The following is a 27,899-nucleotide window of genomic DNA, read 5'->3' on the forward strand; positions in this document are numbered from 1 at the left end:
TGATCCCCATCACACTGATTAATCTGAACCTATTGGTATAAGTATTTTGTGTCTGTCTCCTCATGCCAGGGTGATTAGGATATGGCATGAAGACTATGACGCAGGAAGGTCAGGTGCCTTGGTTACAAAGCAAGTTCAAATCCAGCATGGGCTACACAAGAACCCACTCGAAAAATGCCTAAATAAAAAATTAAAAGAAAATAAGACTATAAAAGATTCCAGGTGCAGATAACAACATCTATGAGCACCTCCAGAAGCAGCAGTTGTCCTCCCCCTCCCATGGTCCTAGTCACCAGACAATCCTCAAGATTTGACCTTACTTTGTTCTACTGCAAAGTCAGTTGCTAAACCCCACTTGCAACATGAAAGGCTGTGATTCGTTAGTTTGTAAGACACCCAGAGAGAGTGCCAATTCCAGTGTTCTTTACAGTTCAGCAAATGAGGGTCATCAGCCATACCTTAGTTTCCAATGTGAGAGTTTATTCATTGAACAGCAGGCAAAAGAGAAAGCAGCAAATGACAGACAGACAAAAGCAGCAGACAGACATCCATCAAAGCTGGATTTCAAAACATGTCGGAGACAACGGAAAGCACGATCCAGAGCAAAGGCACGGCAGTGTGTGGGAGCTGTCAAACATCTGCGGAAACTGACTGCCGAGGTGGTCGGCTGGAGGTCCAGATCGAGTTTTCCCTCCATGGATGAGCTTCCCCATGGCTGATCGGCTGGCTTCCCTTCCCCCTGCAGGTGTCCTTAGATCATGGGATAAATAATAGTAACATCTGTTGGAAATAGTTCACCTTCTAGCTAAGACACAACATTTTACTTCTAGGTCGCTTTGCACCTCTCCCAAATCCCGACTCACAACTCAGTGTGAGTTAAGGACCCACACTGCTCCAGGAAAAGCTGTTCTTGAAAACATTTTATTATTTTTTTGGATTTAAATAAAATAATGTTGGGTGTTGGCAACCTAACCTCGCTCCTTGGAAAGATCAGCTTTTACCCTCTGGACCACCCCTCCGCCACCGAGAATCTCTAGTTTGTAAGATCTCTGAAGATCTTAGAATACCCTTTCTCCTTCAGTTTTCCCAGGGCACACATATCCTTCAAAAGCACAGGACAGTGACCCACTTCTCCCAACCGGGCCTTGCCTCCTACTGTCTACTGGGTTCTAACAATGTAAACTCTAGAGTGCAGAGCTGCAGGCGTACACCATCATACCTGGCACCTTTTTGAGATAAGAGCTGGCTGTGTAGCCCACCCAGGCTACCTTGGAACTCACTATCCTCCCATTCCCAGGAAAAGAAGCATAGTAGAGTTGCTCTGCTTTGGGCAACCTGTGTGACATACCTGCTGTCCATTATTCTGTTGCTCTGAGGAGAACGTCATAATTTAGTACTTGGAATCGCAGAGGGAGCTAGTTAATGATTTCAAATACAAACGCGCTGCTTGTTCACTTGGCGCCGAGCCCTGCTTTCTATAAGCAGAGATGGAGACAATTCATTTACCAGTTGCCCTTTCCGTTTCATCTCTGTGATTCCAATAGAGGCTAAGCCCGGGGTGCAGAGTTCCCAGGATTGCAAACTTCGTCCCTTCCTTGAGTCCTGGCTGGGGCCGCGGATGGCAGAGGCTCTGCCCCGAAGGCGGGGACGGGGGCGGGTCGAGTGCGACGCCACTTGAGGCGTCGGTCTAATGCCGCTACACCCCCCAGGAGCCGCACCACTCCCCGCAGAACTGGGGCCTTGGATTCCAGAGGGCAACAGGGGAGAAAAGAGCAGTCCCGCCTCTCTGCACAGGGAAGCACACTGCAGGCAGAACACAACTCGAAGGTTCCTAGCAGCGACCCCGAATCCTCGCAGATCAGGTGGGCGGGTGCACCGGCTGGCGGGCGGTGTAGAAGTCAGGGCCGTTCTCAGTCTTCCCGCTCACCCTGGTCTGGTCGATCCTAGTACCTCCGAATCGTGGAACCAAAAAGTGATCGCGACCTACTCCGAGTTTTTCGCTGCCTCGGTGGGCAATGTGGATTGGCTTCGGTTCTGTGTGAATCCGGAACGCAAGGAGGTCGTAGTCGACGACAAGGTAAAGCTTGCAGCATGAAGGCAGACTGAATTTTCCCAACACCCAATCAAGTACTACCCATAGAGATGCCATTCGATGAACTAACGCTGGGAAGCTCCAAAGTGGCCTTTTCTATGTTGTGGTCCTAATTATCCACTCATAGTAGGCCCATTTGGAAGCAGAGAGGTAGGGGGATAAGGGCTGTGAGCACCTCTCAAGGACACAGGGAATGCGGAGGACAAACCCAAGACAGAAGGCGGGGTTGTGAGCTCTGCCTCCACCCTGCTGAGCCTTTCCCTGCGCTCTCCACTCCTCAGGGGTTCACAGCCATCCACTTCGCAGCCCAGAAATGCCAGCTTTCCTGTCTTAAGGTCTTGATAGAGGAGTACAAATATCCTGTGGACCTGCCCACCAATAAAGGCCAGACGCCCCTGCACCTAGTCATCCATAAAAACAACAGGTCGGACATTATCCCCTGCGTTGACTACCTGCTCAAGAAAGGGGCAGCCATCAACTCGTGAGTCCAGCCTGCTGTACGGAAAGACACTTGGGACACTGTGTCTCCATGCAGGTGGAGCCTTGCAGGACAGGATGAGGGGTTCCTGCCTGGAGAAAGCAGTCAGGGGGAGCATGTAGTGTCCTGGTTCTTAAGAGACTGGGCATGCAGAGGGCAGACCCCATTCACAGAATCTTAGCTCAGGCAAACTGGGTCTGTGGGCAAGTCACTCTGCCTCTGAGCCTCCGTGGTTGGTTCCCACATTCAGGTGTGCACATAATGGGGCCTCACAGATACCACTGTGGGCTTAGGAAACCTTGATGGTCCCTGGGTGTTTCTAGTTTGATGCTAAGTTCGGGAACTGGTTGTCTTCAACTGAGGTTGGGAGGATGATGTGTTTGTCCTACATAGCTTTTGTGATAAAGTAGTCGGAGTTACAGGCGTTTGTGTGCTAGAAGCCAATCTCAGTCTTCTGCAAGACCACTACATTCTCTTGACCACTGAGCCATCTCTCCCGCAAGGAAAATGCATACCACAGACTGCTTTGTTCACCCAGAGTCCTTACCAAGCATTCACTATGTTTTAACAAATACCATACCCAAGCCAGGAACATAGCCATGAACACAGGGAACCAACCCCTGTCCTCACAGAACTGACTTTCTAGTGACTGGACAGTTTGCTAATCAAATACATGAATGAATGACCACAATTCCGAGAGCTCGGCTATGAAGGGAACAAGGGGGAAGCACTGGAGAAAGATCTTTTTATAAGAAGCAATGGCCTCTAAGAAGGTAGCTTTTCCTTCTTTCTTCATCATTTTTTAACGTGTCTTATGTAATCCAGGCTACCCTCAAACTGGCTATGATAGCCAAGGAGGATCTTGAGCTCCTGATTCTCATGCCTCTGCCTCACAAGTGCTAGAATCATCATGCCTGGATTGATACTGTGCTGGGGATTGAACCCAGGGCTTCGAGTATGCTAGGCAAGCATTCTGTTAGGGGAAGTGCATCCACAGCCCCAGGAGGTGACATTTAATTGTAACATTTAATTATAGGTTCAGTGGATAAAGCACTCATTGTGCAAGTGCAAGGAACTGTGTTCAAATCTTCAGCATTGACCTCCTGTAATTCTAGGAGCTCCATGTAATTCCATGGGAGTCAGAGATAGGAAATCCCCCAGCAAGAGGACTAGCTTAGATTAGCTGATTCAGCGTGCTCCGAGTTCAAGTGAGAGGCCCGGTCTCTACATATAAGGTAGAGGAAGATGGAGGAAAATACCACATTGCCAACCTCTGGCCTCCACACAGTTGTGTATATATCCATATGCACGCATACACACATGTGAATATGCATATACACATATGCACACCACACACATTAAAATTAACTTCAACTCGTGGACCAAGTGAGCTAACCTTGCCTTGCCCAAAGCCTAGGGGGAGCCAGACTTGGTAGTATATGTCTCTCTGTACACGCAGCACTTGGAAGACAGAGACAGGAGGATCAGGGATTCAAGATCATCTTTGGCTACACTACAAATTCCAAATCAGCCTGTACTACAAGAGACCTGTCTCAAAAATAAGACAACAGTCTCTGAGATTGGTGACTCTGAAGCAACCCAGGACATTCTGTAGTTCTCATCTGTCACATCCTATAGTTAGATTTTACTGCTCATAGAGTCTGTCCCTCCTCCTAGAGAAGAGAGACATGAAGCCCCAAGAAGATTGTTATGTCCACCATGGTTGTGACAGAGTGGGCCTTTGGAAGTTGGCTTGCCTGCCTATCTAATGCCTTTACCCTTCCCTTTTGCCCTTTACCCCTGGTATACCTCACAGGCAGACATGTAACGGCTCCACACCCCTGCACCTGGCTTCTATCAGTGGCATTCTGGGATGTATTAAGCTGCTGGTGCAGAATGGAGCCAATGTGCACGCCCAAGATGCCATAGGCTTCAAGCCCATCGACTACTGCAGACTGTGGAACCACCGTACCTGTGCCCGGTGAGCCTGTGACAATCATACCAGCTCCCACTTCCTCTTGCAAGGTCTTTCCCCCAGGCTGAACCTCTAAAGGGGGAGGGTTGAGGAAGCCAGGTGGCAGATGGCTAAAGTCTGGGAAAGAGGCCCCTAGCAGGATATTGTCAGCATGAGTTTTGCCTGACCTCTCCTCCTTTAGATTGGACATTGCCCCCTTCCTTGCCTTTGCCCTCCCCCTGTTCTTCAGCCAAGGTCCAAATCCATTAGACAGTTTTCTCTCCTCTCTCTAGGGACCCCTGGGCAGTGGGATGGGGGTGCCTTACTCTTCTCTGCTCTGGCAATCCCTCCCATCCCACTGGGCCTCAGCACCTCCTCAAGGGAAGCCCAGGTACTATCACCTGACACAGCCTCACCTTGGTGCCAGGTTCTTGAAGGATGCCATGTGGAAACATGATAAGAAGGTCTTTGCCCGAGAGATGGAGAGACTGAAGACTTTGAAGAAGAAGCTGACCATTATGGAGTATCGCTACCTGACTGAGTTTCAAGTAAGGGGGAGTTCCCCCAGGGCTGGGTTCTGCTGCCAAACTAGGGCCTTCCTGCCATGGTAAGAGGAGCAGCTGGAACCCTCCCTTCTCAGAAGTAACCCCTGCTCCCGCAAAATCCTCCCTTAGAAAGCATCCCTTTAGGCCAAAAGTCTTGTCCTGTGCCAGAAAGCAAATGCAGCCTGAATTATGGGGTATTCAGAGTCCTTGTTAGGCATTGACCCTCTAGGATAAGGATCTCTAATGGAACTGGACACTTCCTAACGTTGGAGTTCCTACTCATTAAAAAAGCCTTCTAGGGGTTGGGGATTTAGCTCAGTGGTAGAGCGCTTGCCTAGCGAGCACAAGGCCCTGGGTTCGGTCCCCAACTCCGAAAAAAGAAAAAAAAAAAAAAAGCCTTCTAACAGATGCCCTAACCTCACTGTACACTAAGCTTCTGCTAGGTCCCAAAGGCCAGCAAAGTATGGTCCTCCACTCAAGGAACTTAGGTGCTAGGGAGAGGTAGGTTATGTGGGGAAGGTCCAGGAGGGTACTCAAAGTGATGCCAAGAGGTATCTCTGAATACTGACAGGCATCTATCCATCTGAAGTAGGTAATGACTAACGCACAGACAGAATCACTGTGAGGAATACATGGGGCACACTGGAGCATTGTGGAGGCAGAAAACAGCCAATTTGGGGATCAGGTATAAGTTGCATGAAGACTGACTGACTAGAGGTTTGACCAGGGTCCAGACCAGTGACGGGGCAAGAGTTTAGCAGATAATCATGGAGCATAAAACACTAAAACAAAACAGGAAAATTAAGGCTTGGATTCTTTGTTTTGTTTTTTGAGACAGGGTTTCTGTGTAGTCCTGGCTGTCCTGGATCTCATTCTGTAGACCAGGCTGGCCTCAAACTCAGAAATCTGCCTGCCTCTGCCTCACAAGCATATGTCCACAGGGCCGGCCATGGCTGAACTCTTCCAGTTGCTCCAGCTGTGCTTCTCTAGTCTGTTACCCAGCCTTTCTAGCTATCAGGTTCTGTTGACCCCAACCCTGCTCAGCAGCCCTTGCAGACCTCCACTCAGGATCCTCTTGTTGGCCTCCATGGGATCCCACGACCACTCCTCTTCCATTGGCTAGGACAAAAAGGAAGCCAGATGCTGCCTGACTTGGGGCAGCGCAATGCTGAGGAATTAGGGCTCCAGGCTTAATCTAATCAGAACCTGCCTCTGGAGCTGGGTCAATCTCCAAAGCACCTGATTACTTAGCAACTGTGTGGGAGTGAGACACAGAGATAATAGGGCAGGGACATTTCCCCACACGCAGGAGTACAGTGCCAGCAGTGGTAAAGACAGAACTCTGGCTAAGTCCCGACCACCCAATCTGGCAGCCAGCCACTGTCCTCCTCAAGGTCACTTCCCAGAAACCTGTCCAGCTTCATTACTTCCATCCAATGCCAGGCCTCCTAGCCCTTCATCCTTTCTGGGGTCAAATCAGAGAGCAGGACTTTCTCCATTGAGGTTGGGGCTACCTCTGGGGGAAGTGGTACTGTCTCTCTGTCAAGCTGAGGTTGTCGGTCTGTCCTCAAGCTGGAGGTCTACTACGAAAGTCTTTGCCTCCTTTGTAGCCTGGGAGCTCAGTCAGAACAAGAGATGCCTCCTCCATCAAAACAAGGCTTACCTAAGGCAGCAGGGAGACTAGGCCTAAGGTTTCCCAGGGTGCTAGCCACAGGGTCTCCTGCCCATGAGAGCCATTGCCCTGTGCCCTTCATTGTTGCAGAAAGAACAGCAAATTATGAGAGAGGATCTTTTCAGAAAGTGGCTCCAAAGCAAGGTGCTGGCCCGGACCCTGGGCTCTGCTGTCTCCAAGCAAAATGCTAGTGTCCAACCTTGGTCATTGGCCTCCAAGACTTTAGAACACCAGATTATTAAAAGCTTCCAGTATCCATCTATAGAAGCTCAGCTGAAAAGCTTGCCCTCACCCATGGTGCCACCCAAGCCCGTCTACAAGCAGAGCAAAATCAGTCGGCCCAAGATATGGAATTGTAGTGCTAACCCTTCCAGGCCCCAGATCACAGATATTGGCCACCCACAGGGTATACGCCTGGGTGTGCACCCAGAACCCTATAAGGAGCATGACTTCTGCAGATTCCTGGAGATGACTCGAAATAAACTTGGGGGTGCATGCCTGCGCACAGTGGACTGTCAATTGGTGAAACCTGTACCCCAGCTGCCTTTTGAGGTGATGATCCGGGTGCTGTACCCAGGGACTCGACCCTACAGGATGAAAGTGCCCCAGGGCTTCTATGCACGTGACATACTCAAAGTGCCCCAGAAACGGCACTTGGGAGATACTTGTACCAATACAGTGGCCATGAGCCTACGTGACACATTTGATGAACCCTTCCTAGCTTCCCTGGAAGCTTGTCAGACTTGAGAGGCCTCACCCTCCAAGCAAGTTCTCACATAAAGTTGTTCTGGAAGCTGTGGTAAAGGAGAAAGTGTTAAGAATTGTATTGTGGTTAGAAATGTGGTAGGGTGTTCATTCCCAAGGGCAGAAGCCATCCCTAACTATCCCTCTTCCCGAAAGCACACATCTCACCCCTCCCTTTTCTCTATAGAGAAATTGCCTGGCTCCCTGGGATGTGTACATCTGGACAGAGCACAAGGTTCAGAGTAGAGGGCTGGTAATGTCCAGGGACACAGCAATACAAAAGTAACACCTTGGTCCTCAGGTACCTTAACCTACCCTAGCACACCCAGGGACAAGGCTTCTAGGACAGGATACTCCTAGGAATTCTGCCACATGTCCCTCCTGTCTGCTGCAGACCCTGACTGGCGATGGGGTACAGCTAATACGATATCCCACCCTGGTTTCTCTGGCCATGCTCCTTGCTCATGGCCCCACTGGGGTGTGTGAAGCGAAGTTCCAGGAGGCTGGGCACTTCTGCCAAGTGGGGAAGACCTGTGGCTTTGATTGAAAACCTCTCCTGGACCCCCATGTGCCCTGGTCACACACTAGAGCTCACTCTTTAAATAAAACATTTATTGAGTGCCTTCCTCGGGCCAGGCGCCAAAATCAGGTAGTAGATAATAAAAACCCCAAGGGCTTTCCCTGCCCTCGAGGAGCTTCCAGTCTAGTAGGGGAGCAGGGCAGACCATATCGCAGGCCTAGAAGGATCTGTGTGGCAGTTGGGGTTAGGGAAGGAGAGGGGACATTTGAGGCTCCTTGGAAGGAATAAAATCTCCGAGGAAAAGTGGCAAATTGCCAAAGTAAGTGGAAGGAAGGGAATCAAAGCAGCTAGAGCCATAGTCTCTGCATACAGGAGGCTGGGCCCAGAGCGCATGTTGAGTGATGAAGCTAATAGGGACCCAAGAGCCTCACACACCACACTACAGAGTCTGGACTTTATCCTAAGGGCAGTGGAGAGCTGGGGAGAGTTGGTGGGCAGAAAAGACTCAGCCAACTGTGCATTTCAGAAAGAACCCCAGCTGGTCAAAGGATAAATACAGGAAACTGTCAAAACAAATGAGGTGAGAGAAGACAGTAGGGTGACTCAAATACAGAGAGCAGATCAGTTAGGCATAGGGCAGAAAGAGAAAGCAGTACCCGGCCTGGCTCCTGAGCCATCGAGACCAGAGACAGGTGTCGAAGAGCAGGTGAACAGAGCGGATGCTGAGCTCAAACTGTCTCTGTGCCCAGAAGGCAGCAGAACTGTGGTTAAGAAGTAGCTGGGACTGAAGGCTGGCCCTGGCTTCCTCCACAGCATCCCTAAAGCCACTAGCACAGCTGCACTTCCTGAGGACATCCACAGGACAGCCAAGGAGCCCCTGTGTGCACAGGGCAAGAAAGAAGCCTATATAACAGAGACTGAAAGGACAGAGGTAAAGGGACAACAGTCACACCAGTACTGAGAAACATGAGTCAAGAAGCAGACCATCAGCTGTGCCACCCCCTCCCGCCCCACCAAGGCCCAGCAGGTGATGCGTGATGAGCCTACCAGGGTTGGCCTGGGAAAGCCGTCTGAACAAAGATAAACTGAACAGCAAAACAAGTGGGCCAGCCTGAGCCCACGTCGGGCAGCAGCCTATGTCCCTTACCCACCCGAGTGGCAGAAATCGGTTTGGCCATCTCACCTGTAGCTGCAAGACAAATTCAAGGAACGGCAGGCCAAGACTTGACAAAAATGCAAGAGCCAATGTGATGACGGATGCATGAGAAAGATGATGTTCACCAGCTGGGGTCTTCCCCAGGCTTTGTCTATCTCGGCACCTGCCAGACTCACTGTGAGGTATGGCCAGGGGAGGGGCCTTCACTCCATGGACTGTGAGCCCCTGCAAGGCACTGTATGTAGCTGGAGTGCAAGGTTGACAGATGCTGGTCTGTGCCCGGGATGAGGCCCACCTTCTTAGAAGACAGAGCTCACATCCCTCCAAGAGCCAGAAGCGCAGGTGAGTGTGAGGCCTGTGTGCTCTGAGTGGCAGCCTTTCCCAGCCCCATTTCTCAAGAAACAGGCCACAGCCTAGGCTGCCTAGAAGCCAATGCTTATTTTTATATTGAGCCTGAGATAGAATTTACCAAGAAATCTCTCCTTTTTCTCAAAGGAAGACATAAATAGGATATTATGTAGACGGTCTGCATCTCTAACCCAGCCATAAACTTTCTACCCCCTCCCCCACTCTGGACTATCACAGTCTCAGGGAGGAGACACGGAAAGGAGGAGAAGCCTCAGAAAAACTGCCTTTGCTCACTCATTCTCGTCTCTGTTCCCTTCCCACTTAGGGGCACGAGAATCCCTTCAGAAGGGCAAGAGGCAGAAGAGGGGTCCCTAGTGCAGGCTAGCCCAGTCTAGGCAGAAGGTTAGCAGGCAGAGAAGATGAACTCCTGGGGTGTTAAGGCAAACAGTGCCGCCTAGAATCTTTATTCAAAAGGGAATCAGCATTGGACAAGGCCCACAATTCAACAGCAAAATGCACTTTTCCTGGAAGTGCCGATCTTCAGCTCCTCCCTATGGTCACCTGCCTGAGAACTTGCTGTCAGTTCCCTACCTTCATAGGCGCTTCCCTGCCTGCCCCATCTGACCAGACCCAACTCTGGAGAGGGGAGGGCTGGAGACATAGCCTCCTGGCATAGCAGGCTCTGCTACCCTCTCTGGTGCCCCTGGCAGCATTCAAGCCTCCTGAGGAGGGTGGGGATGGGGCTTCAGAACAGAGGGGAGGGAAACCTGGGCTGGCAGAAGACACCCTCCAGGCACCCCAGCACTATTAGCCCAGAGTCCCAGGGGCCTGGCTCTATTGGTCTTGCCCCCCACATGCCCTCCCCAAAGGGTCAGTATATCTTCTGCCGACTGGGTAGGATGGCCTCTTTGATGAAGGAGAAGACAACCAGGATGCCTAAGCGCTTGCCTCGCTTGCCTTTGGTGAAGTAATTGGAGACCACGTCATCTGCAGAAACATAGGCAGGGAGGTGAGCATGCATGCGCATGCGTGTACACATGTATGCAGTTCTCTCAGGGCTGGTGCCAGTCCCCCCACCTGACTTAAGAAGCCCTTCCTCACCGCCTGGCTGCATGGTGGAGGGCAGGACATTCTCCCCAGCCGAGAGTGACACGAAGAAAGCAAACGGGATTATCCACAGGCAGAATGTGAAGTAGGCCAGGACCTGGTGACAGGAGAGACTGAGAAGGGAGAGCCCCAGGGGTGTCCCAAAGGCCCACCCTATCCCTGCAGGGGCAAGCACTCAGGGACCAGGACTCTCTGACACTTAGACTGTGAGGGGAGGGAAAGTACAGCTGTACGAATGCAGTCCCTCCCCAAAGTGACACTGTTCTCGGAGGATGGGGGTGGGGGACTTCAAGTAGAAGGAATCCTGGGGAGGTGCCGATGGAGCTGGAGCCAGGAGCCCTGCCTTGTGAGGTCTGGCTCACACAGGCCAGCCTGTTGCCCCTTCCAGACTAAGATGACCCTAGTGAGGCACCCAAAGGGATACACTGGGGAAGAGCAGTGTCCTCCCATCTCACCAAAGGGATCCCTTCTCTTCTTCAGACACCCTACCTTCTATCATCATCATCGTCGTCATCATCATCATCATTGTCTAAAAATAACGAGCTGGAGAGATGGCTCAGCAGTTAAGAGCACTGATTACTCTTCCAGAGGTCCTGAGTTCAAATCCCAGCAACTAAATGGTGGCTCACAACCATCTATAATGGGTTCCAATGCCCTCTTCTGGTGTGTCTGAAGACAGCGACCGTGTACTCACATACATAAAATAAATAAAACCACAGTTCCTGAATGGGCTCCGCTCTGGCTCACAGCTTCAGTCACAAAGCAGATCACGTAAGTCCCTTTTGTCTCCCATCCCTGCCACAATGAATATGTACTAGAGACTGGGCACTTCTTACCTCAGAGAAAGGATAATATTCTTCCGCAAAAAACTGAAATGCCAGGTAATGGTTCACCACCACTAGCCCTGTGGGGACGGAGAGTCTGGTCACAGTGTGCTCACCAAACCCAGGAAGCCCCCGAAATTGGAGCCCTGGGTTTCATCTTGACTTTATCCCAACTCACAGCATGGCTCTAGGCCAAGGGCACTGCCTAGACCTCAGTCCCCATCTGTTAAGAATAGGTGCTCAGCCCCAACTTTCTCACTACAGAGGGCAGCAGGAACAGAATCAGAAGGTAGACTGGAACATTGTAGCATGTTATAAAAAGAAGGGTTTGTGTACATATAATCCATGATCATGCCATTTCTCTCCCAAGAGCAAGGTTCGAGAAGAGGTCATGGGCCAGCAGAGCACACACCACGGCGGATTCCGCTCCACACTGTACAGCAGGGAGAAGGCCTGCTCCTCAGATGGAGACTCTCAGCGCCCCTTGGAAATCTAGAATGGGGAAAACTGCTGTGCTCTGGTCCCATACACTCTTCCCCAGTGTGTACACGTTCATGAAAAAGAGCAAGTAAGGAGACGGCTGTGCAGAGGTACAAAGCCCTACCTGCCTCCACGGCAGGATGAAGGGCAGGCACCAGAAAGACCATGTTTCCCCATACCTACCTCACAACTACATGCCTCATTTCTGCCCTTTACCATGAAGATGGCACTCCGCCATGCCATGCACAAGGCTAAGGGACACTAAGCCATAGATAGCACCTGGTACCTACAAGGTACCTCAGAAAAACTTTCAAGGGAGTGACATAAGAAGCCAGAGGAGCCTTATGGTGGCCAGAACTGCTCGTTGGAAGACCTACAGGGGGCCTGGTGCTGAACAAACTCCTGCTGAAGAGATTCTGAGGTAAAATCGCACCTGATATTGACATGCCCCAAAATCTTAACAATCTACCCTTCTATGGATAACATTCAGGTTTTCCCCTAGACTCAGAAACAACTCTAAAGCACTCCTCACACAACCTGCCATCTCCACCCAGTCTACAGCAAGGAAAAACAGTGTCTGTGGCCAACCACTTTCTAGAACCTTCCTCACAAACATCTGTGTACATCTGTGACCACCGCATGAACCAACTGGGTCTAACACAGTTGCTCAGGGATGAGAAATGGCCTTCTAGGGACAGGAAATAGTGTGCTTTCTCTTCCTAAGTCTTCCTTCTAACTTGACTCTTTGGTAAGGTCTTCCTGGCTGGGGCCCTTCCACTAATGAGGACTAGGCCCTAGGCAGAGACAGGTTCTAGGGTCCTCAGGAATGAGAAGTCATTTTTTTCCCCAAGCAGTGTGGCCTCCTGCAAATCTCAGCAGCTTATCAGCTGCTCCCCTCCTCAGTATCCCCAACAGGTCAGTGTCTGGGATACAGTGCCCGCATCTAGTCCCATCAAGTCCTCCCTGCTTGCCCCCTCTCACCGCATGACAGGATGAAGTTAGGTGATGTCAGCATGATGAAGGGGAAGGTCTGGAGAAGGCCAAAGTAGACCAGGTTGGTGAAAAGGCCCACGCCAATCATGCTGGTGGGGAAGCGCTCAAAGACGTAGAGGCCAATCAGCACTGCTGTGGAGAACTGAAATAGACAGAAGCACTGGCTCAGGGGACCTTCAGGCCTCCTCTGTCACCCCCTGCCTGCTCTGCACAGCATTACAGATACACTTTGATGTTCTTGGTTCACAGAAACCACACTCAGCTCTCAAAGGTGGTGTCTCTGAAGGTCACTTCTAAAACATTATTGACAGTGATCCAAAGTGAGCAAAAATATTTTACACAGCACCAAACACACAGCCACACGTGTGACAGAGCACAAACTCAATTTGTCTGCTCTAGTCTTTACTGTTATTGTTTCTGGAGCTGGAGCTGAGATCTAACCCAAGGCCACATGCATGCCATGCCCACCCACCCCCCACATCCTCTGTTTCATAGCTTTCTTGAATGCTAAGCATGATCTACTGAATCAATTACACAATTCAGTAATGAACCCAGCAGGCAGTCTGTGATGAAAGGTCTACTTGCTATACAAACCACACCCCAGACTGAGCCAATGAACTGGCTGTGGCCCTGTCTTTACCACAATCTACAACCCCAGGCTATGTTCAGACTGAAAGTAACTGCAGATATTAGGCTAGTGAAAGGTGAACTTCTCTGTCCAAAGGCACTCCCACAGCCACCTCAGCCTTCCTCACAGCTGCTGAAGGAAACCTACCTACAGCCTCCCTAACAGGGACAGGGAGCAAGTCTTCTGGAAAAGAAGCCTCCCATGAAGCAAGAGAAAGGGTCAGGCATGCTCCCTTAGAACAAATCACACTGATTAGAGAGAAGGCAATAAGAAAGCATTACACTGTCCTTACTGTCCCTATACGTCTGAGCCTGGACTGGGATTGAGGAACTGGTGCTGGGACAGTGGATATAGAGGGGGAAAGCCACACGAAAGCAAAGCTGTGGGTACCTGTCATTGAAATATCTGCACTGTCACCTTAAGGAGTGGCAGTAGGTTGTGAAACAATGCCACCTGAGGCTGGAGGGTCAGGGGTGATCTGGACCCAGGAGTGCAGATTGCAGGGTTGGGGGAAGAGGGACACCCTCAGAACCTGGTTCTCAGCACCAAAACAGTTCCAGCCCAAACAATCCCCACTTCCTGCTTCTGATGTAGGGCAAGCAAGCCCCGGATGACTCCAGGGAAAAGCGGCCTCTTACCCAGATCATGTATTTGATGATTCTGCTGGTGGCCACCGTGTACTCTTCAATCAGCTCTGCAAGGTAGTACAGTCCAGCCGCTAGGTAGGAGGAGGGGGCGTCACAGGAGGAGACAAACAGGAAGAGATCAGTCAGGGGCACTCCCATCAGCCTGCTTATCCCGTATTCCCCTACCAAGCCTCTCCAGACTCCAGGAAGTCGGGAACAAGCCAAAGCACCCCTGGGATGTCCTCAACTGCACAAGTAGAACTTTGCCAAGACAACTGTAGAAAGACTTTATGCTGACCGTACAGCATAAAGTTAACCTCTGTTCCAGGAACCTTAAACTCCACTCAGTCAACCAACACCTGCAGAACACTTAGTTTACAGGCCGGGTGCTGTACACTAGCAAACAGCCGGGTGAGAGACAGGCAGGGGCCTCCCCGCTGCCCCAGCCGGAGGGGACAGGCAGAGTGGGGAGCCCAGGGCTCCGAGAGCAAGGATGCGTCTCCGGAACCAAACATCCCCTCCAGAAGGTTCGGCGGAGGTCCAGTAGGACCAACTCGGGGTCGTCAGCGCCCAGCTGCAAAAAGCGGCAGCGGTTAGCGGCTCGGGGCACCGGGGCGCGCGCGGCCCGGGTCAGCGCTCTCACCGACGGCCAGAGTGATGAATGCCACCTGGATGAACAGCGACAGCCAGCTCAGCACGTACATGAACCACATGGCGCCCCCCGGGCCGCCGGGACGGGCCTGCGCGGTCCGGCTCCCGCGACACTGAGCGGCCGCTGCCGTGCTGTCCCCGCCCCGGGGACGCCGAGAAGAGCGGGATGGAGCGCCGCCGTCCCTGCGACCCCGCCAAGCCCGCGAGCGCCGCTAACCGGCTCGGAGGATCAAAAAATCGCGCTGCACCCGGTACGGAGCGCCTACACAGAAACCGGATTGACTGGGACCAATACTGGCTCAAGTCGGTACGTAGGATCCGTACGGCCCTGGATCCTAGTTTTCTGTGAGAGGAAGATTACCTTATCTCAGGTCACACTCTAGGAAGCCGCATAGTTCGGAATCCTAGATGCCGTCAGCCCTAACTCTCCCCCTGGGCTGAGGTCTTTTGCAATACAAGTCTGCACTTTTGCGTGGGGACTAAAGCAACCGCTAAGCACTGACTGTACTTGCGACACTGTAGGCAATCAGCTGAGAGAGCACCACCTAGTGGCTGACACAGACAAGCTTCGAGTGTCAATGTGCCTCTTAGCTCTTCTTGTTTGTCATTTTCAGGAAGGGTCTCATAGCTCAGGCTGGCCTTGAACTGTCAACCTTCCCATCTCCAGCTCTCAACTGGTAGGACTTCAGATGTGTGCCACCATGCTTGGGCGAAATAAAACTTTTGATTTGTTTTTTGATTACAGGTCTTTCTGTAGACCTGGAACCTGCTATTTAAGCAGGTTAACCTTGAACTCACAGAGATCAGCCTGCCTCTGCTTTATCCCAAGTCCTGGGATTAAAGGTGTAGAAACACTAGGCTAAGGTCTTTTCTTTTTTGAAACAGTCTTATGTGGCCCAGGCTGGTCTTAAAGACACTATGTAGCCTTAAGATGACATTGAGATGCTTATCCTCTTGCTTCAACCTACTGAGGGCTGGAATCATGGGTATTATAAGTTAGGGACTAGGTAAAATATTAAGTCCTTGGTAACTGTTACCTGGCCAGCCTGCCATTATAAGGAAACTTTCCCATTTGTTTCTGCTGTTACTAGGAAACTCTCTAATGCCAAGATTGATTACATATTGTTATGTTCTGTGCCCAGGGAAACCAATCATGATAGAAGTCAATAGAACCGCTTTGTACGTTACTCACAATAAGTTTGGACCTGAACTGACCACCCAACAACACTTTCTTCACCTATGTATAAACTTTTATAGTATTTGCTTTTATAAGCTGCCCCTGGGATGAACCCCAACATCAGAGATATAAGACACTATTTAAAATAAGACCTCCATTTTGAGTAGGGGTCAAGTAAAGTTTAAGTTCCTAAGACCTCCCAGGGAACTGACTTCCTAACTGGAAGAAAGAGACTTGTACTTGGGCAACTGACGTCCTGATCGACAAGTTAAGATATGAATTTTAGTCAAAACAAGTCCCTTCCTGGTAGACCAGTTAAGACATGAATATGAGACAAGGCAAGTCCCCTGCCGCCATTGAATGCCCCAACCAATAGGAGCAGGACGAGTGTATAACACAGACATGTTCCTAAGAAATCTCCCTATCCCTAGATCCTGATTGGTGAAATAACATGACACAGATGTTTGAGGATTGGGGTTTTAAAACCCTGTAGGAGCTTAACTTGAGGTCATGGTTTGGCTCCTGAACCTGAATTGTCTCCCTGATTGATCAGTCTTGGGGTGTGGCATTCACCAAACCATCCATAGTTGACCAAGATCAGTGTCTGAGTGGTTTGTGTGGCAATTCCTAGACGCCAACAGGTATGTGCCACCATATCACAAACAATCATATTTCTTGATTCATAAAGTAAATGCTTGTTCTTAAACAAAATTAATAAAGGAACAGGCTAGAGAGATGGTTCAGTGGGTAAGATCACATGTTGCTCTTACAGAGGACCCAACTTCATTTCCCAGTGTGCATGTCAGGTAGTTTATGAACACTTGTGAATCCAGGTCCAGGTGGACCTGATGTTTCTACCTCCATTGGAAACCTATACTCAGCACACATACTCTCCGAAGGCAGACCCACAAATACATAATCAAAAGTAAATGGGCCACACACGGTAGTGCATGCTGTTAGTCCCAGCACTTGGGAAACAGAAGCCGGTGGGTCTCTGTGAGCCTGAGGCCAGCCTTGTTTACATAAAAGTTCCAGGCTAGCCAGGGCTACATAGTGAGACCCTGTCTCAAAATAAACCATAAAAATAAAATAAAATTGCTTAAATGAATAAAAATGCTTCATGGAGGAGAAAATGTAGATGTGTTGTCTGCTCTGTTTTCAGAACAGAAGAGAAAGGAACCTGGGACCCCTGAAAGCTGAGTGCACCCATGTTTCACTGTGCCTGTTAGAACTGGTACACCAGCCAGGAGCTGCCATTTCCCCTGTGTTAGAGCCCAAGCTGACCTGGGCAGCCAGGCCATGGATCTGAATTTCCTTTGATGGCAAGAAAGGCAAGCAGGAAGAAACAAAATGGAGGTTTTGGTTTGGTTTGGTTTGGGGTTTTGGTTTTTTGGTGGACTTTGGTTTTTTGTTTGTTTTTGTTTTTGTTTTGTTTGTTTTTTGCTTCATCCAGTCCAACTTCATACCATAGGACTCTGGAGCCCTGGGAACCAAGCTGATCAGGGATCAAAGCAAAGAGGCCCAAGTCTCCATTTGAGGGGGTAAGGGATAAAGGAAGGGGAGCGTTAAATGTCAAGGATTCATTTCAGGAGTAAAAGACTGAGAGATTCAAGGCAGAGGTTGACTTAGTCATGAGCAGAATCTTCCCCGCAGATGTCCTCATTCCAAGGTTATGCCCACGCCTTCACCTTTACTCATTTCACATTTGTGACGGACATGTGGAGGGAAGATGGTAGATGTTCAGCCCCATCTACGTCTCTTCCTTGGAAATCACTGCCAAACAATTTCTTGGCCTTTTGGCTAAGATTAAGGTCAGAAGATGCCAAGCGCTGGCAGTTCCAACTCTGCGGCAGACGTGGCCCTAAGTGATTCAGATGAGCTGACCCAGTTAGCATCACATCTAGGGCAGGGGATGGTGCCGTTGCTGTCTCTGTCCTCCCAGACAAAAAATGAAGACACAGAGAGCTTCAGTTCCCATCAAATCCACAGAGGACACAAATCCTTGTACCCATAGGAGCCAGGGTTTGAATCTGGGCAGCTTGGCTCCAGAAACCATGTGGTTTTCCTTGGCCAGCTGGCCTGCCTTTCAGCCCAGGGACTAGGTCCTGCCTCGGTTTCAGGCTTCATTTCCCCTCTCTGGCTTTATCCTTGTAAGGATACCTCTCACAATTCTCACAGTTCTGTTTCCTTACACTGTGCCTTTAATAACTCAACTTGTGACATTCTTACAGACACACACATCCACTGGATCTAAGACAAAGGACATTAACGTTGAGCTGTGGTGCCAGTGATCCACCCTGCTTGGGACTAGATTCCACTTTATTAAGAAAGCTGAGGTTATGGAGTCATCATTCTGATAGCAAACCCCTCCCTATGTTGGAGCTGTCGCCTTCTGCCCTCTAGTGACAATCAGAGGTGCAGCAGAGAACAACAGTGAGGAGTGGTTTCCTCACCTCTTGAAAGGAGTTTTGGGGGACAGAGATTTTTTTTTCCTGCCAGTCTTGCAGTGAAGGGCAGCCAGGGAAGCCTGATAGCACCCACCACCACACACATTGCATACACTTGTGGATAGGATTCATTTCAGCATGGACTTCTACTTCCCAATCTTGCCAGGCTCCATCAGTGGGGATGGAGATGGGAGGTGGGGGAAGACCAGGCTCTTCTTTCCTCACATGCCTGAGAGACTGTCAGCTCTCCAGGACTCTCAGAAGCAGCATAGGGTGGTGAGAGCCATAAGTAGATGTGCTCTACTGTACTCCATGACAAATACGCACCATATTTCTAATAGACGTTGTCTTGGATAGTGCTGACCTCCTAAGGGACAAGTTCTCCCTGTGATGGTCTATGCAGTGAGCACACTATTGTTTGGTATCCTGTGGTAAATTTACCAGAGCACAATCCCAGAAGGAGATAAAGAGCAAATTAGGAAAGCTTTGACCTCTGTGTGGTGCATACAGATGGTCCAAGTTACCTCTGTCCCCGTCACATGTCAGGGCCATGAACTGAAGGACTTTCTAGTGAAATGTACTCAAAACTTCTAGATCATTGTTCAAGTGCTGTCTTCTAATGTGCCAGGTCCAACAGAACTATGTGCAGGGGCACTGTGTTGGCTTCAAAACGAATGGTCACACAGGCTTATATATTTAAATGTGCAGTCCCCAGTTGGTAGAAATATTTAGGAAGGATTGGGGGGTGTAGCTAAATTGGAGGAGGTGTGTCACTGGGGTTGGGCTTTGAAGTTTAAAAAGCCCATGTCATTCCCAGTTAGCTTTCTCTGCCTCCAGATGCAAGCTCTCGGCTACTATCCAGAGGCATACCTGTCTCTTGCATTGCTCCCTGCCATGGTGGTCATGGACTGGTCCTCTGAAACTGTAGGCCCCTGATAAACTCTTCCTTCTATAAGCTGTCTCCTAGTGTCTTATCCCTGAGGAAGAAAAGTGACTAAGTGCACAGGATTTGAGGGGGAGAGACAAGAACCTGGCAGGGGAGGATCAGACCCTAACATGTTGCTAAAGGAAAGTTCTGGAGACTGAGAGATCTCTGAAATGAGTTTGTGAGACCATTACAGCCCAAAGCCAGGAAGACAGGACCACTTCCCCTCAGGCACTAGCTGCAGAACTAGGTGGCGGTTAGAAACATGTGTCTGTTTTCGGAGGTCTTAGAGCCACAGCCTGGGCTCTCTCCAGCCTCTCTAACAAGCCAGACTTGACCACTGTCCTCCGTATGCCGACCGAGGAGGCAGGTACCAGTGAGCAGCAGAGAAAGGAGACTTATCCTGTGTGGGAAGGGGAACAAAATGGTGAGGTCCAACAACCCACAAGTCCCTCTCTCAGCAGACAGACATGAGGTTTACGTTTCAGTGGAGGGCAATTGCTAAGTAGCTCTGGAGAAAGTGTGGTCCACCATCACTGAGCCTTCTTCACTGTCTCAGCTCCGATCTTGCCTGCAAGGTGGTCTGGCAGGCTGTCAGAACTGTGTGAAGTCGCTTTCTGGGCGACAAGCTCCCACTCTGGTCGGCATCAGTTTCAGCCATTGCCCTTCCAAGTGTGAGATTCTTCCAAGAAAACCTTTTTTTTTTTTTTTTTGGAGTCTGTTGTCTTAGGACTCCGATGGCCAAAGTGAGGGGTAGAAGTATGTCTTGAGATCTTCTCTCTTACTAGGATGGCTACCCCAGATATTTGATCATGAGAACCCGGGTGCTGGTGAGATGATTCAGTGGGTAAAGGCACTCACTGCCAAGACCAATGACCTGAGTTGGATCAATTTGATCCTTGGGATCCACATGGTGGAAAGAAGGAACAAATCCACACAAGTTGTCCTCTAACCTCTCCATGTGCACTTTAGCATGTGCTCACATGAGTACACACACACACACACACACACACACACACACACACACACACAAATGCAATAAAAACTTTTTTTTTCTTTTTTTCGGGGCTGGGGATTGAACCCAGGACCTTGCGCTTCCTAGGCAAGTGCTCTACCACTGAGCCAAATCCCCAACCCCCAATACAACAAATACAATAAAAACTTTTTTTTTCTTTTTTTTCGGGGCTGGGGATTGAACCCAGGACCTTGCGCTTCCTAGGCAAGCGCTCTACCACTGAGCCAAATCCCCAACCCCCAATAAAAACTTTTAAAGGAAAGAAAAACTTGGGGAAGAAAGGCTAAATTGAGATTGGGCACATTTTAGGGACTGGAGGAAGGTGTCCTATAAGGGGATGGTACCCTAGTGGTCATCCTCTTGGGAGTTTTGTCTGCTGCCTAAAACTGTTAGCTGGTTTCTCTTGCTCTACCCTCTGGCCTGTGACTGACTTTAAGACATTGTACACTTTTCTATTATACACACACACACACACACAGAGAGAGAGAGAGAGAGAGAGAGAGAGAGAGACAGAGACAGAGACAGAGACAGAGACAGAGACAGAGACAAAGAGACAGAGACAGAGAGGCACACCAGTGGTGGGGGCAGCCCGGCTGGTACAGGCATAGAGCACTCCTCTTGAGGAAACCTCCCCAGTCAGGCTGGCAGAGCCATTCCCCTTTATTCCCCTTTATTCAAGCAGCTCCAGGCATCTCCCTGACAGGAAGGAACTCAGCCTGAGAAGAAAAGGGTTGGATCCTTTCTCATGAAAAGAAAGAAGAGGGAGTGTTGAGCAGAGTGGAGGATGGAGACCTTGCAAGTCTGCCTTCTGCCTTTCTAGTGCTGTCCAGAGTCAGTCCACACATGACATACTGCTGACGACATGAGGTCTGTGAGGAAACCCCTCCTTGTCCTAAGTAGATAGGCCCAGTTTTGACCCACTGAAACTGTATAGAGAAAGCTCTCTCTGTGTATCCTGCATGCTCCAGGGCTGTTTTCATCCTCTCCTGACCACACACACAACCCTCTTACACCCTTAAACCCTTCTACAGCAGAAGGAGCTGAAGCACAGAGAAACTAGGCATGTTGACCCACCATAGTGTCCTCAGGAAATCAGACTTTCAGTGCTTAAACTGTGAAAGACATCAGTAAACAGGGACAAGGTGGTTAACCTAGACCCTAGTCTTCCTTCTACCGGTCCTCATCTTCCTTCCTTCCTTCCTTCCTTCCTTCCTTCCTTCCTTCCCCCTCCCCCTCTCTTTCTTCTTTCTTTCTTTCGTCTTTCATTTCTTTGACAGAGATGCTTGTACCCCAGGCTGGCCTCAAATTCATTATATAATTGTATGTGACCTTGAATTGCTGACCCTCCAGCCTCCTGTGTGCTGAGATCACAAGAGTGCACCACCAGGCACAGTCATATTGTTTTTCTTCTTTAAAAAAAGTTTTAAGGATTTATTTATGCTATAGTCTTAAGTGTTCTGGCTTCATGCATATGTGTTCACCACATGAGTGCATGTGGAAGTCAGAAGAAAGCATTGGATTGCTTGGAAATGGAGTTACAGACAGTTGTAAGCTACCATGCAGGTTGTTTTAGTTAGGGTTTTACTGCTGTGAACAGACACCATGACCAAGGCAACTCTTATAAGGACAGCATTTAATTGGTGCTGACTTACAGGTTCAGAGGTTCAGTCCATCATCATCAAGGCGGGGACATGGCAGCATCCAGGCAGGCATGGTGCAGGAGGAGCTGAGGGTTCTACATCTTCATCTGAAGGCTGCTAGCAGAATACTGACTTCCAGGTAGCTAGGGTGAGGGTCTTAAGCCCAAGCCCACAGTGACACACCTACTCCAACAAGGCCACACCTCCTAACAGGGCCACTCCCTGGGCAAAGCATACACAAACCATCACACAAGTACTGGGAACTGAACCCAGATCATCTGAAAGAATAGCAAGTGCTCTTCACAACTGAATCATCTCTCCAGAACTCCTCCTTCTCTTCTTTTTTCTCTTCTTCTTCCTCCTTTTCCTCTCTTCCTCCTCCTCCTTCTTAAAGGAAAAAAAAGACAGGGTCTCACTGTATAGCCCTGGCTGGCCTCTAACTTACTTTTTAGGTAGATCAAGCCGGCTTTGAACTCACAGAGATCCACCTTTCTTCAACTCCTGGCTGCTGGGACAAGAAATGTGTGCCACCATGCCTACTCCAGTCACATTAATAACCACCGAAATAAATACAGTAATACAGTGCTTTGGAATGGCCTCTCTTTGAATATCACACACACACACACACACACACACACACACACACACACACACACACACACACACAGAGAGAGAGAGAGAGAGAGAGAGAGAGAGAGAGAGAGAGAGAGAGAGAGAGAGTCAGTCTCTGGAGTCTTCTTCCACATGTATACATATCACCATCTCTCTGAAACTCCTCAAAGAAAATGTACTCCTCCTTCACACTCTTCCCTCACAGTCCTCCCTCACACCCCTCCCTCACACTCCTCCCTCCCTCACACTCCTCCCTCACACTCCTCCCTCCCTCACAGTCCTCCCTCCCTCACACTCCTCCCTCTCTCACACTCCTCCCTCACACTCCTCCCTCCCTCACACTCCTCCCTCACACTCCTCCCTCACACTCCTCCCTCACACTCCTCCCTCCCTCACAGTCCTCCCTCACAGTCCTCCCTCACAGTCCTCCCTCATACTCCTCCCTCCCTCACACTCCTCCCTCCCTTACACTCCTCCTTCCCTCACACTTCTCCCTCCCTCACACTCCTCCCTCCCTCACACTCCTCCCTCACACTCCTCCCTACCTCACACTCCTCCCTCCCTCACACTTCTCCCTCCCTCACACTCCTCCCTCACTCACACTCCTCCCTCACACTCCTCCCTACCTCACACTTTTCCCTACCTCACACTCCTCCCTCACACTCCTCCCTCCCTCACACTCCTCCCTCACACTCCTCCCTCCCTCACACTCCTCCCTCCCTCACACTCCTCCCTCACACTCCTCCCTCCCTCACACTCCTCCCTCCCTCACACTCCTCCCTCCCTCACACTCCTCCCTCCCTCACACTCCTCCCTCCCTCACACTCCTCCCTCCCTCACACTCCTCCCTCCCTCACACTCCTCCCTCCCTCACAGTCCTCCCTCCCTCACAGTCCTCCCTCACACTCCTCCCTCCCTTGCAGTTGCTGGGTCAGCACAGCATATTGTGCCCACACATCATTCAGCCAGGTGTACATGTGTACGATGGGAAGGATCAGAATCCAGTACTCATCAAAAAGGAAGCAGGCATGTTGCTGGGGTGCTGGGCCTGAATGCCCCCTTCTTTTATTTCTAAGAAATTATCTCTTATTGGCATCAGCAGTGTGTCCTGCTTTAAAGCAACATGCAAGACCAGGCCAAGCAGTGCATACCTGTAACCACGCATTTGGAAGTAGAGACCAGAGAACCGTTACAAGTGTGCAGCCAGCTCAGCTACATAGATTCAAGGGAGTCAGGGACACACAGAGAGACCTTGTTCCTACTCTGTGTGCTGGCATGTGTGCATGTACACAGGTGTGTATGCACACTGTGCTTGTGAATGTGGAGGCCACAATGGTATTGTTCCTTGTTTCGGTTTTTTGTTTGTTTTTAGGTTGTTCTGTTGTTTACGTTTGGTTTTGATACAGGATCTCTCACTGATGTCAGAGGTTCATTGGTCTGGCCAGCGAGTGAGTCCCATGGCCTTACCTGTCTTTGTCTCCCAAGCATTAATGCTACAAGCACAAACCGCCATGCTTGGTTTTTTTTATGTGGGCTCTAGGGTTGAACTCAGGTTCTCATGCTTGCGAAGCCAGCGTTTTACTGACTGAACCATCTCCGCGGGCTCCATCTTTGTTTTCCTTTTATTTATTTTTAAAAATTTTATTTGTTTTTATTTTATGTCTATGAGTGTTTGCCTGAATATGTTTGTATACCATAGGCCTGCAGTGTCCAAAAAGGCCAGAAGAGGGTGTTAGATATCCTGGAACTGGAGTTACAGACCATTGTGAGCCATTATGTAGATGCTGGGAACCAATCTCAGGTCTCCTGGAAGAACAGCTAGTGCTCTTAACTTCTGAGCCATCACTCCAGCCCCTCCCCATTTAATAATAATAATAATACAAAATGCACACAAATGCCTTTCTCATTAGCATATGGAAATCTGACTGCAGAGCAACTGGGTTGGCAAGAGGAAGCAAGATGCTCCTCGAAGCCAAAGCACACAGTTAGGATGTCCCCGTATGCAATTGCCTTTGTCTTAGGCTTAGATGAAACATCATGACCAGAAGCAAGTTGGAGAGGAAAGGGTTTATTTGCCTTGCACTTCCCATTGTAGTCCATCATTGAAAGCAACCAGACAGGAACTCGAACAGGACAGAAACCTGGAGGCAGGAGCTGATGCGGAAGGCATGGAAGGGTGCTGCTGACTGGCTTGCTCCTCCTGGCTTCTTCAGCTTGCTTTGTTATTGAACCCAGAACCACCATCCAGCTGGGTCTTCCCACATCTATGACTAAGTAAGACAAAGCTTTACAGACAGATTTAAAAAAAAAAAGATTTATTTATTTTTGTATATGAGTACACTGTAGCTGTCTTCAGACACACTAGAAGAGGGCATCAGATCCCATTACAGATGGTTGTGAGCCACCATGTGGTTGCTGGGATTTGAACCCAGGACCTCTGGAAGAGCAGTCAGTGCTCTTAACCACTGAGTCATCTCTCTAGGCATGTTCTCAACTGAAATTTCCTCCTTTCAAGTTACTCTAGCTTGTGTCTAGTTGACATTAAACTAGCCATCACACCCACCTTGTCTTGGTGCTCCCTTCCCATTTAGACAGAGAGGAGACAGCCGGGAGGTATCCTCTTTCTACAGGGTTAGAAAACTTCTGCCTCAGCTACAGGCTCACCAGCCCTTCCCAGTACTACTTGCCTGCCTCTACATCTGGGAAATTCCTATTTGTTCTTTAATATACAGCTCAAATATCTCCTGAGAAGGTCATGGGAGGGAGTTTATAACCAGGACCCCAACTATACAGGACCCTGCAAAGTGGGATAAGGCACAAGCCATCTGCCTATGGGCTAGCTCTGGAAGCCATATCCTGCCAGGTCATGTCATCCTTTTGGAGGGGTGGATCCTTGACTAAAGCTTACCAAGGAATATATTCTCTTTCCTACAGCAGGAAAAGGTGTCTGAGAGACGCCAGACTGACCTGTATATACTGACCTGCCATGCTGGCAGCCTGCCATGTCTGTGATAACTATCTTATCCATGTGGAGATATCTGTGCTGAGAAGACATTAATGAAAAGGCTGGTTCTGGGAGAGGTTGCTTGTGGGTGTGATCTGGGCCCTCAGGTTACAGTTCCCAGGCCTTCCTCTTCCAGCTGCCTCCCACACCTGCCTCTTGCAGGAAGGACAAAGTCTCTCCTACAACACCTTAGCTTGAACTCCAGAGTTCATCCCTGCTGTTTCAGACTCTTGATGACTCCTGGCCCTCCCAGATATGTCCATCATGAGCAGATGTTCAGATCCTCATTCCCTCATGGTGGGAGGCCAACGGGAGAGAAACAGGGACTGGACAGTGTATGTGCCTGTACATGTGCATGTATGTGTGTGCATGTGCACTGAACTACATCACAGAGTAGCATCTTGGGAGACTGCTTGTGTCTTCTTGCTGTAGCCATCTGTGGCCCAGGTGAAGGTGGAGCCTGCAGTTTACTCTTTGAGAGCCTCTGGCTCAGCTGGGGAAGAGAGTTTTATAGATTTCAGAGGCTGACAGCTGAATGACAAACCTGGTGACACTCAGACATTTGTTCAGTTTCCACAAGGCACCTGGAAGGGAGCTGCTGCCTTAGGAACAAAGACACAGAGTGTTCTGGAGACTTGAGTCCCCCAGCCTTCCTGTGTCTACTCCTCACTGCACCTTTGCTGAGGTGATAGTTCACCTTGGCGGGGCCTGGATGTGGCCAGCCATGCTTTTCATGATCCCAGCCTCTCTCCAGCAAAGGCAGCCGCCTGGAGCTTCCCCAGCCTGGAGTCTGAAGATCCTGTCCACACCTCCAGCCAAGCTGGCAACCGCTTTTCCTCCTGGCTTCCTGTTTGCACCACAACCCATGGTCCTCACTGATTCACCCTCTTGGCTACTTGCTATGAAGCAACTGTGCTCTGAAGCAACTTTCCAGGAGTTTCTACCCCATGTGGGAGGCCCATGTCTGCTCATCCACAGCTTGACCAGATCCCACATTAGCCTGGAGGGAGACACTCAGAAGTCTGTACTGTGGATGCAAAAATACAGCTGTCATCTGGAAGGGGGGAGGGCTGATTTTATTCTGAGCCAAATATGAGTGACTCCAGCTTAGGGACACAGGTTCAGGTTCCCCGTAAATACCATAATCCAAGGTGGAGAGTTTGGTGCAGTTTTTTTGTTTGTTTGTTTGTTTTGGGTTTTTTTTGGTTCTTTTTTTTGGAGCTGGGGACCGAACCCAGGGCCTTGCGCTTCCTAGGCAAGCGCTCTACCACTGAGCTAAATCCCCAACCCCTGGTGCAGGTTTTATGATAACATAAAACTGAGAAACTACAAAAACACTTTGGTGGAAACAGCAGGATGGCGGGTCACAAAGAAGCAGCAAAACCTCTGTCATGGACAGACGTCTGTCATCTGATGACTTCTTAGACTTCGGGTTTGTGGGAGCTAAAGATGTGTTTTGCGTTCTAGAAAGGACTTTCCCTGATAGTCACAGGATGTCAGGTCATACACAGAGGTGGCCGATATATGATCACTAAGAAGGTTAAAGATAGCCCAAGATAAGTTGGCTCCAGATTTGCAACATTCCGACTCTCCACAACTGTGGACATTCTACTCACTCAACCAATCTTAGAGATTCTTTGACACAAGTGTTTCTTTGGGTTTTTTATTTTGTTTTGTTTTGTTTTCTTTTTGTCACCTCCTTTACCCCCAGGAAATTCAGTTTGCACTGCACTGGAGGGTGTTACTATTTTCTTTTCACCTCTCATCACCACCCTCCTTGCACCTCAGGGTGGGAGGCCAACAAGAGAGAAACAGGGACTGGAGTGTGTGTGTGTGTGTGTGTGTGTGTGTGTGTGTGTGTGTGTGTGTGTGTGCAAATGCACTGACCTACATCACAGAGTAGCATCTTGGGAGACTGCTTGTGTCTACTTGCTGTGGCCATCTGTGGCCCAGGTGAAGGGGGAGCCTGCAGTTTACTCTTTGAGAGCCTCTGGCTCAGCTGGGGAAGAGAGTTTTACAGATTTCAGAGGCTGACAGCTGAATGACAAACCTGGAGACACGCAGATATTTCTTCAGTCTCCCAGAAAAGCTCAGACACAGAGAGGTCCCTACAGTGGACAGGGCAAATGCCAAGCAGTCTGCCTGGGTAGGCAAACAGTGCAAAGGTGCATGGGACATGCTCATATTCAGAGGCTGGCAGGATGGCTCCAGTTTGGCCTGAATCAAACATAAATGCATGGGCCCACCCATAGAAACAGGAC

General features: G+C 49.8%; 2 protein-coding genes and 2 long non-coding RNA genes across 16 annotated transcripts; 2 read left to right on the plus strand and 2 right to left on the minus strand.

Moving 5' to 3' along the window:
- Positions 1-459: 459 nt before the first annotated feature.
- On the minus strand, positions 460-1,330 carry LOC147994930 (uncharacterized). Its single transcript, XR_015686728.1, has 2 exons — positions 1,220-1,330; positions 460-750 (listed from the first exon to the last, which is right to left on the minus strand). It is a non-coding gene; the product is annotated as an uncharacterized LOC147994930 (long non-coding RNA).
- Positions 743-7,552, plus strand: Ankrd53 (ankyrin repeat domain 53). Of its 10 annotated transcripts, none has more exon segments than NM_001431826.1 (6): positions 1,454-1,862; positions 1,948-2,077; positions 2,374-2,627; positions 4,387-4,551; positions 4,952-5,072; positions 6,832-7,552. In NM_001431826.1, coding segments are annotated over 2 exon segments (762 nt in total). In that variant the 5' UTR covers positions 1,454-1,862; positions 1,948-2,077; positions 2,374-2,627; positions 4,387-4,551; positions 4,952-4,967; the 3' UTR covers positions 7,489-7,552.
- Positions 7,553-9,939: 2,387 nt separating this feature from the next.
- Tex261 (testis expressed 261) lies at positions 9,940-15,308 on the minus strand. Of its 4 annotated transcripts, none has more exons than XM_087656693.1 (6): positions 15,180-15,308; positions 14,180-14,259; positions 12,902-13,055; positions 11,453-11,520; positions 10,611-10,713; positions 9,940-10,496 (listed from the first exon to the last, which is right to left on the minus strand). In XM_087656693.1, the coding sequence occupies exons 2-6, from the start codon at positions 14,186-14,188 to the stop codon at positions 10,381-10,383; spliced, it is 450 nt and encodes a 149-aa protein (XP_087512819.1). In that variant the 5' UTR covers positions 14,189-14,259; positions 15,180-15,308; the 3' UTR covers positions 9,940-10,380. The 4 variants fall into 4 exon arrangements, with proteins under 4 accessions (XP_087512819.1, XP_087512818.1, XP_087512817.1 ...); XM_087656692.1 differs by having other exon boundaries at positions 10,587-10,713; XM_087656691.1 differs by lacking the exon at positions 15,180-15,308 and adding an exon at positions 14,811-14,933 and having other exon boundaries at positions 10,587-10,713.
- On the plus strand, positions 14,896-17,331 carry LOC134486595 (uncharacterized). The gene is made up of 2 exons (XR_015686727.1): positions 14,896-15,125; positions 17,158-17,331. It is a non-coding gene; the product is annotated as an uncharacterized LOC134486595 (long non-coding RNA).
- Positions 17,332-27,899: the final 10,568 nt, after the last annotated feature.

Source organism: Rattus norvegicus, chromosome 4, assembly GCF_021556685.1.
Source record: "Rattus norvegicus strain SHRSP/BbbUtx chromosome 4, alternate assembly SHRSP_T2T, whole genome shotgun sequence".
NCBI lineage: Eukaryota > Metazoa > Chordata > Mammalia > Rodentia > Muridae > Rattus > Rattus norvegicus.

Bases quoted from the DNA above. Each gene is read 5' to 3' on its own strand.
- Ankrd53 (XM_087658767.1), top strand. From the start codon at position 1,691: ATGCCGCTACACCCCCCAGGAGCCGCACCACTCCCCGCAGAACTGGGG. The intron at 4,552-4,951 runs GTGAGCCTGTGA...CCTTGGTGCCAG, and splicing joins AACCACCGTACCTGTGCCCG to GTTCTTGAAGGATGCCATGT. The intron at 5,073-6,831 runs GTAAGGGGGAGT...TCATTGTTGCAG, and splicing joins GCTACCTGACTGAGTTTCAA to AAAGAACAGCAAATTATGAG.
- Tex261 (XM_087656691.1), bottom strand. From the start codon at position 14,880: ATGTGGTTCATGTACGTGCTGAGCTGGCTGTCGCTGTTCATCCAGGTG. The intron at 14,260-14,810 runs GTGAGAGCGCTG...CCTCCTACCTAG, and splicing joins ATTCATCACTCTGGCCGTCG to CGGCTGGACTGTACTACCTT. The intron at 10,714-11,452 runs GTAAGAAGTGCC...TCCTGTCACCAG, and splicing joins AATATTATCCTTTCTCTGAG to GTCCTGGCCTACTTCACATT.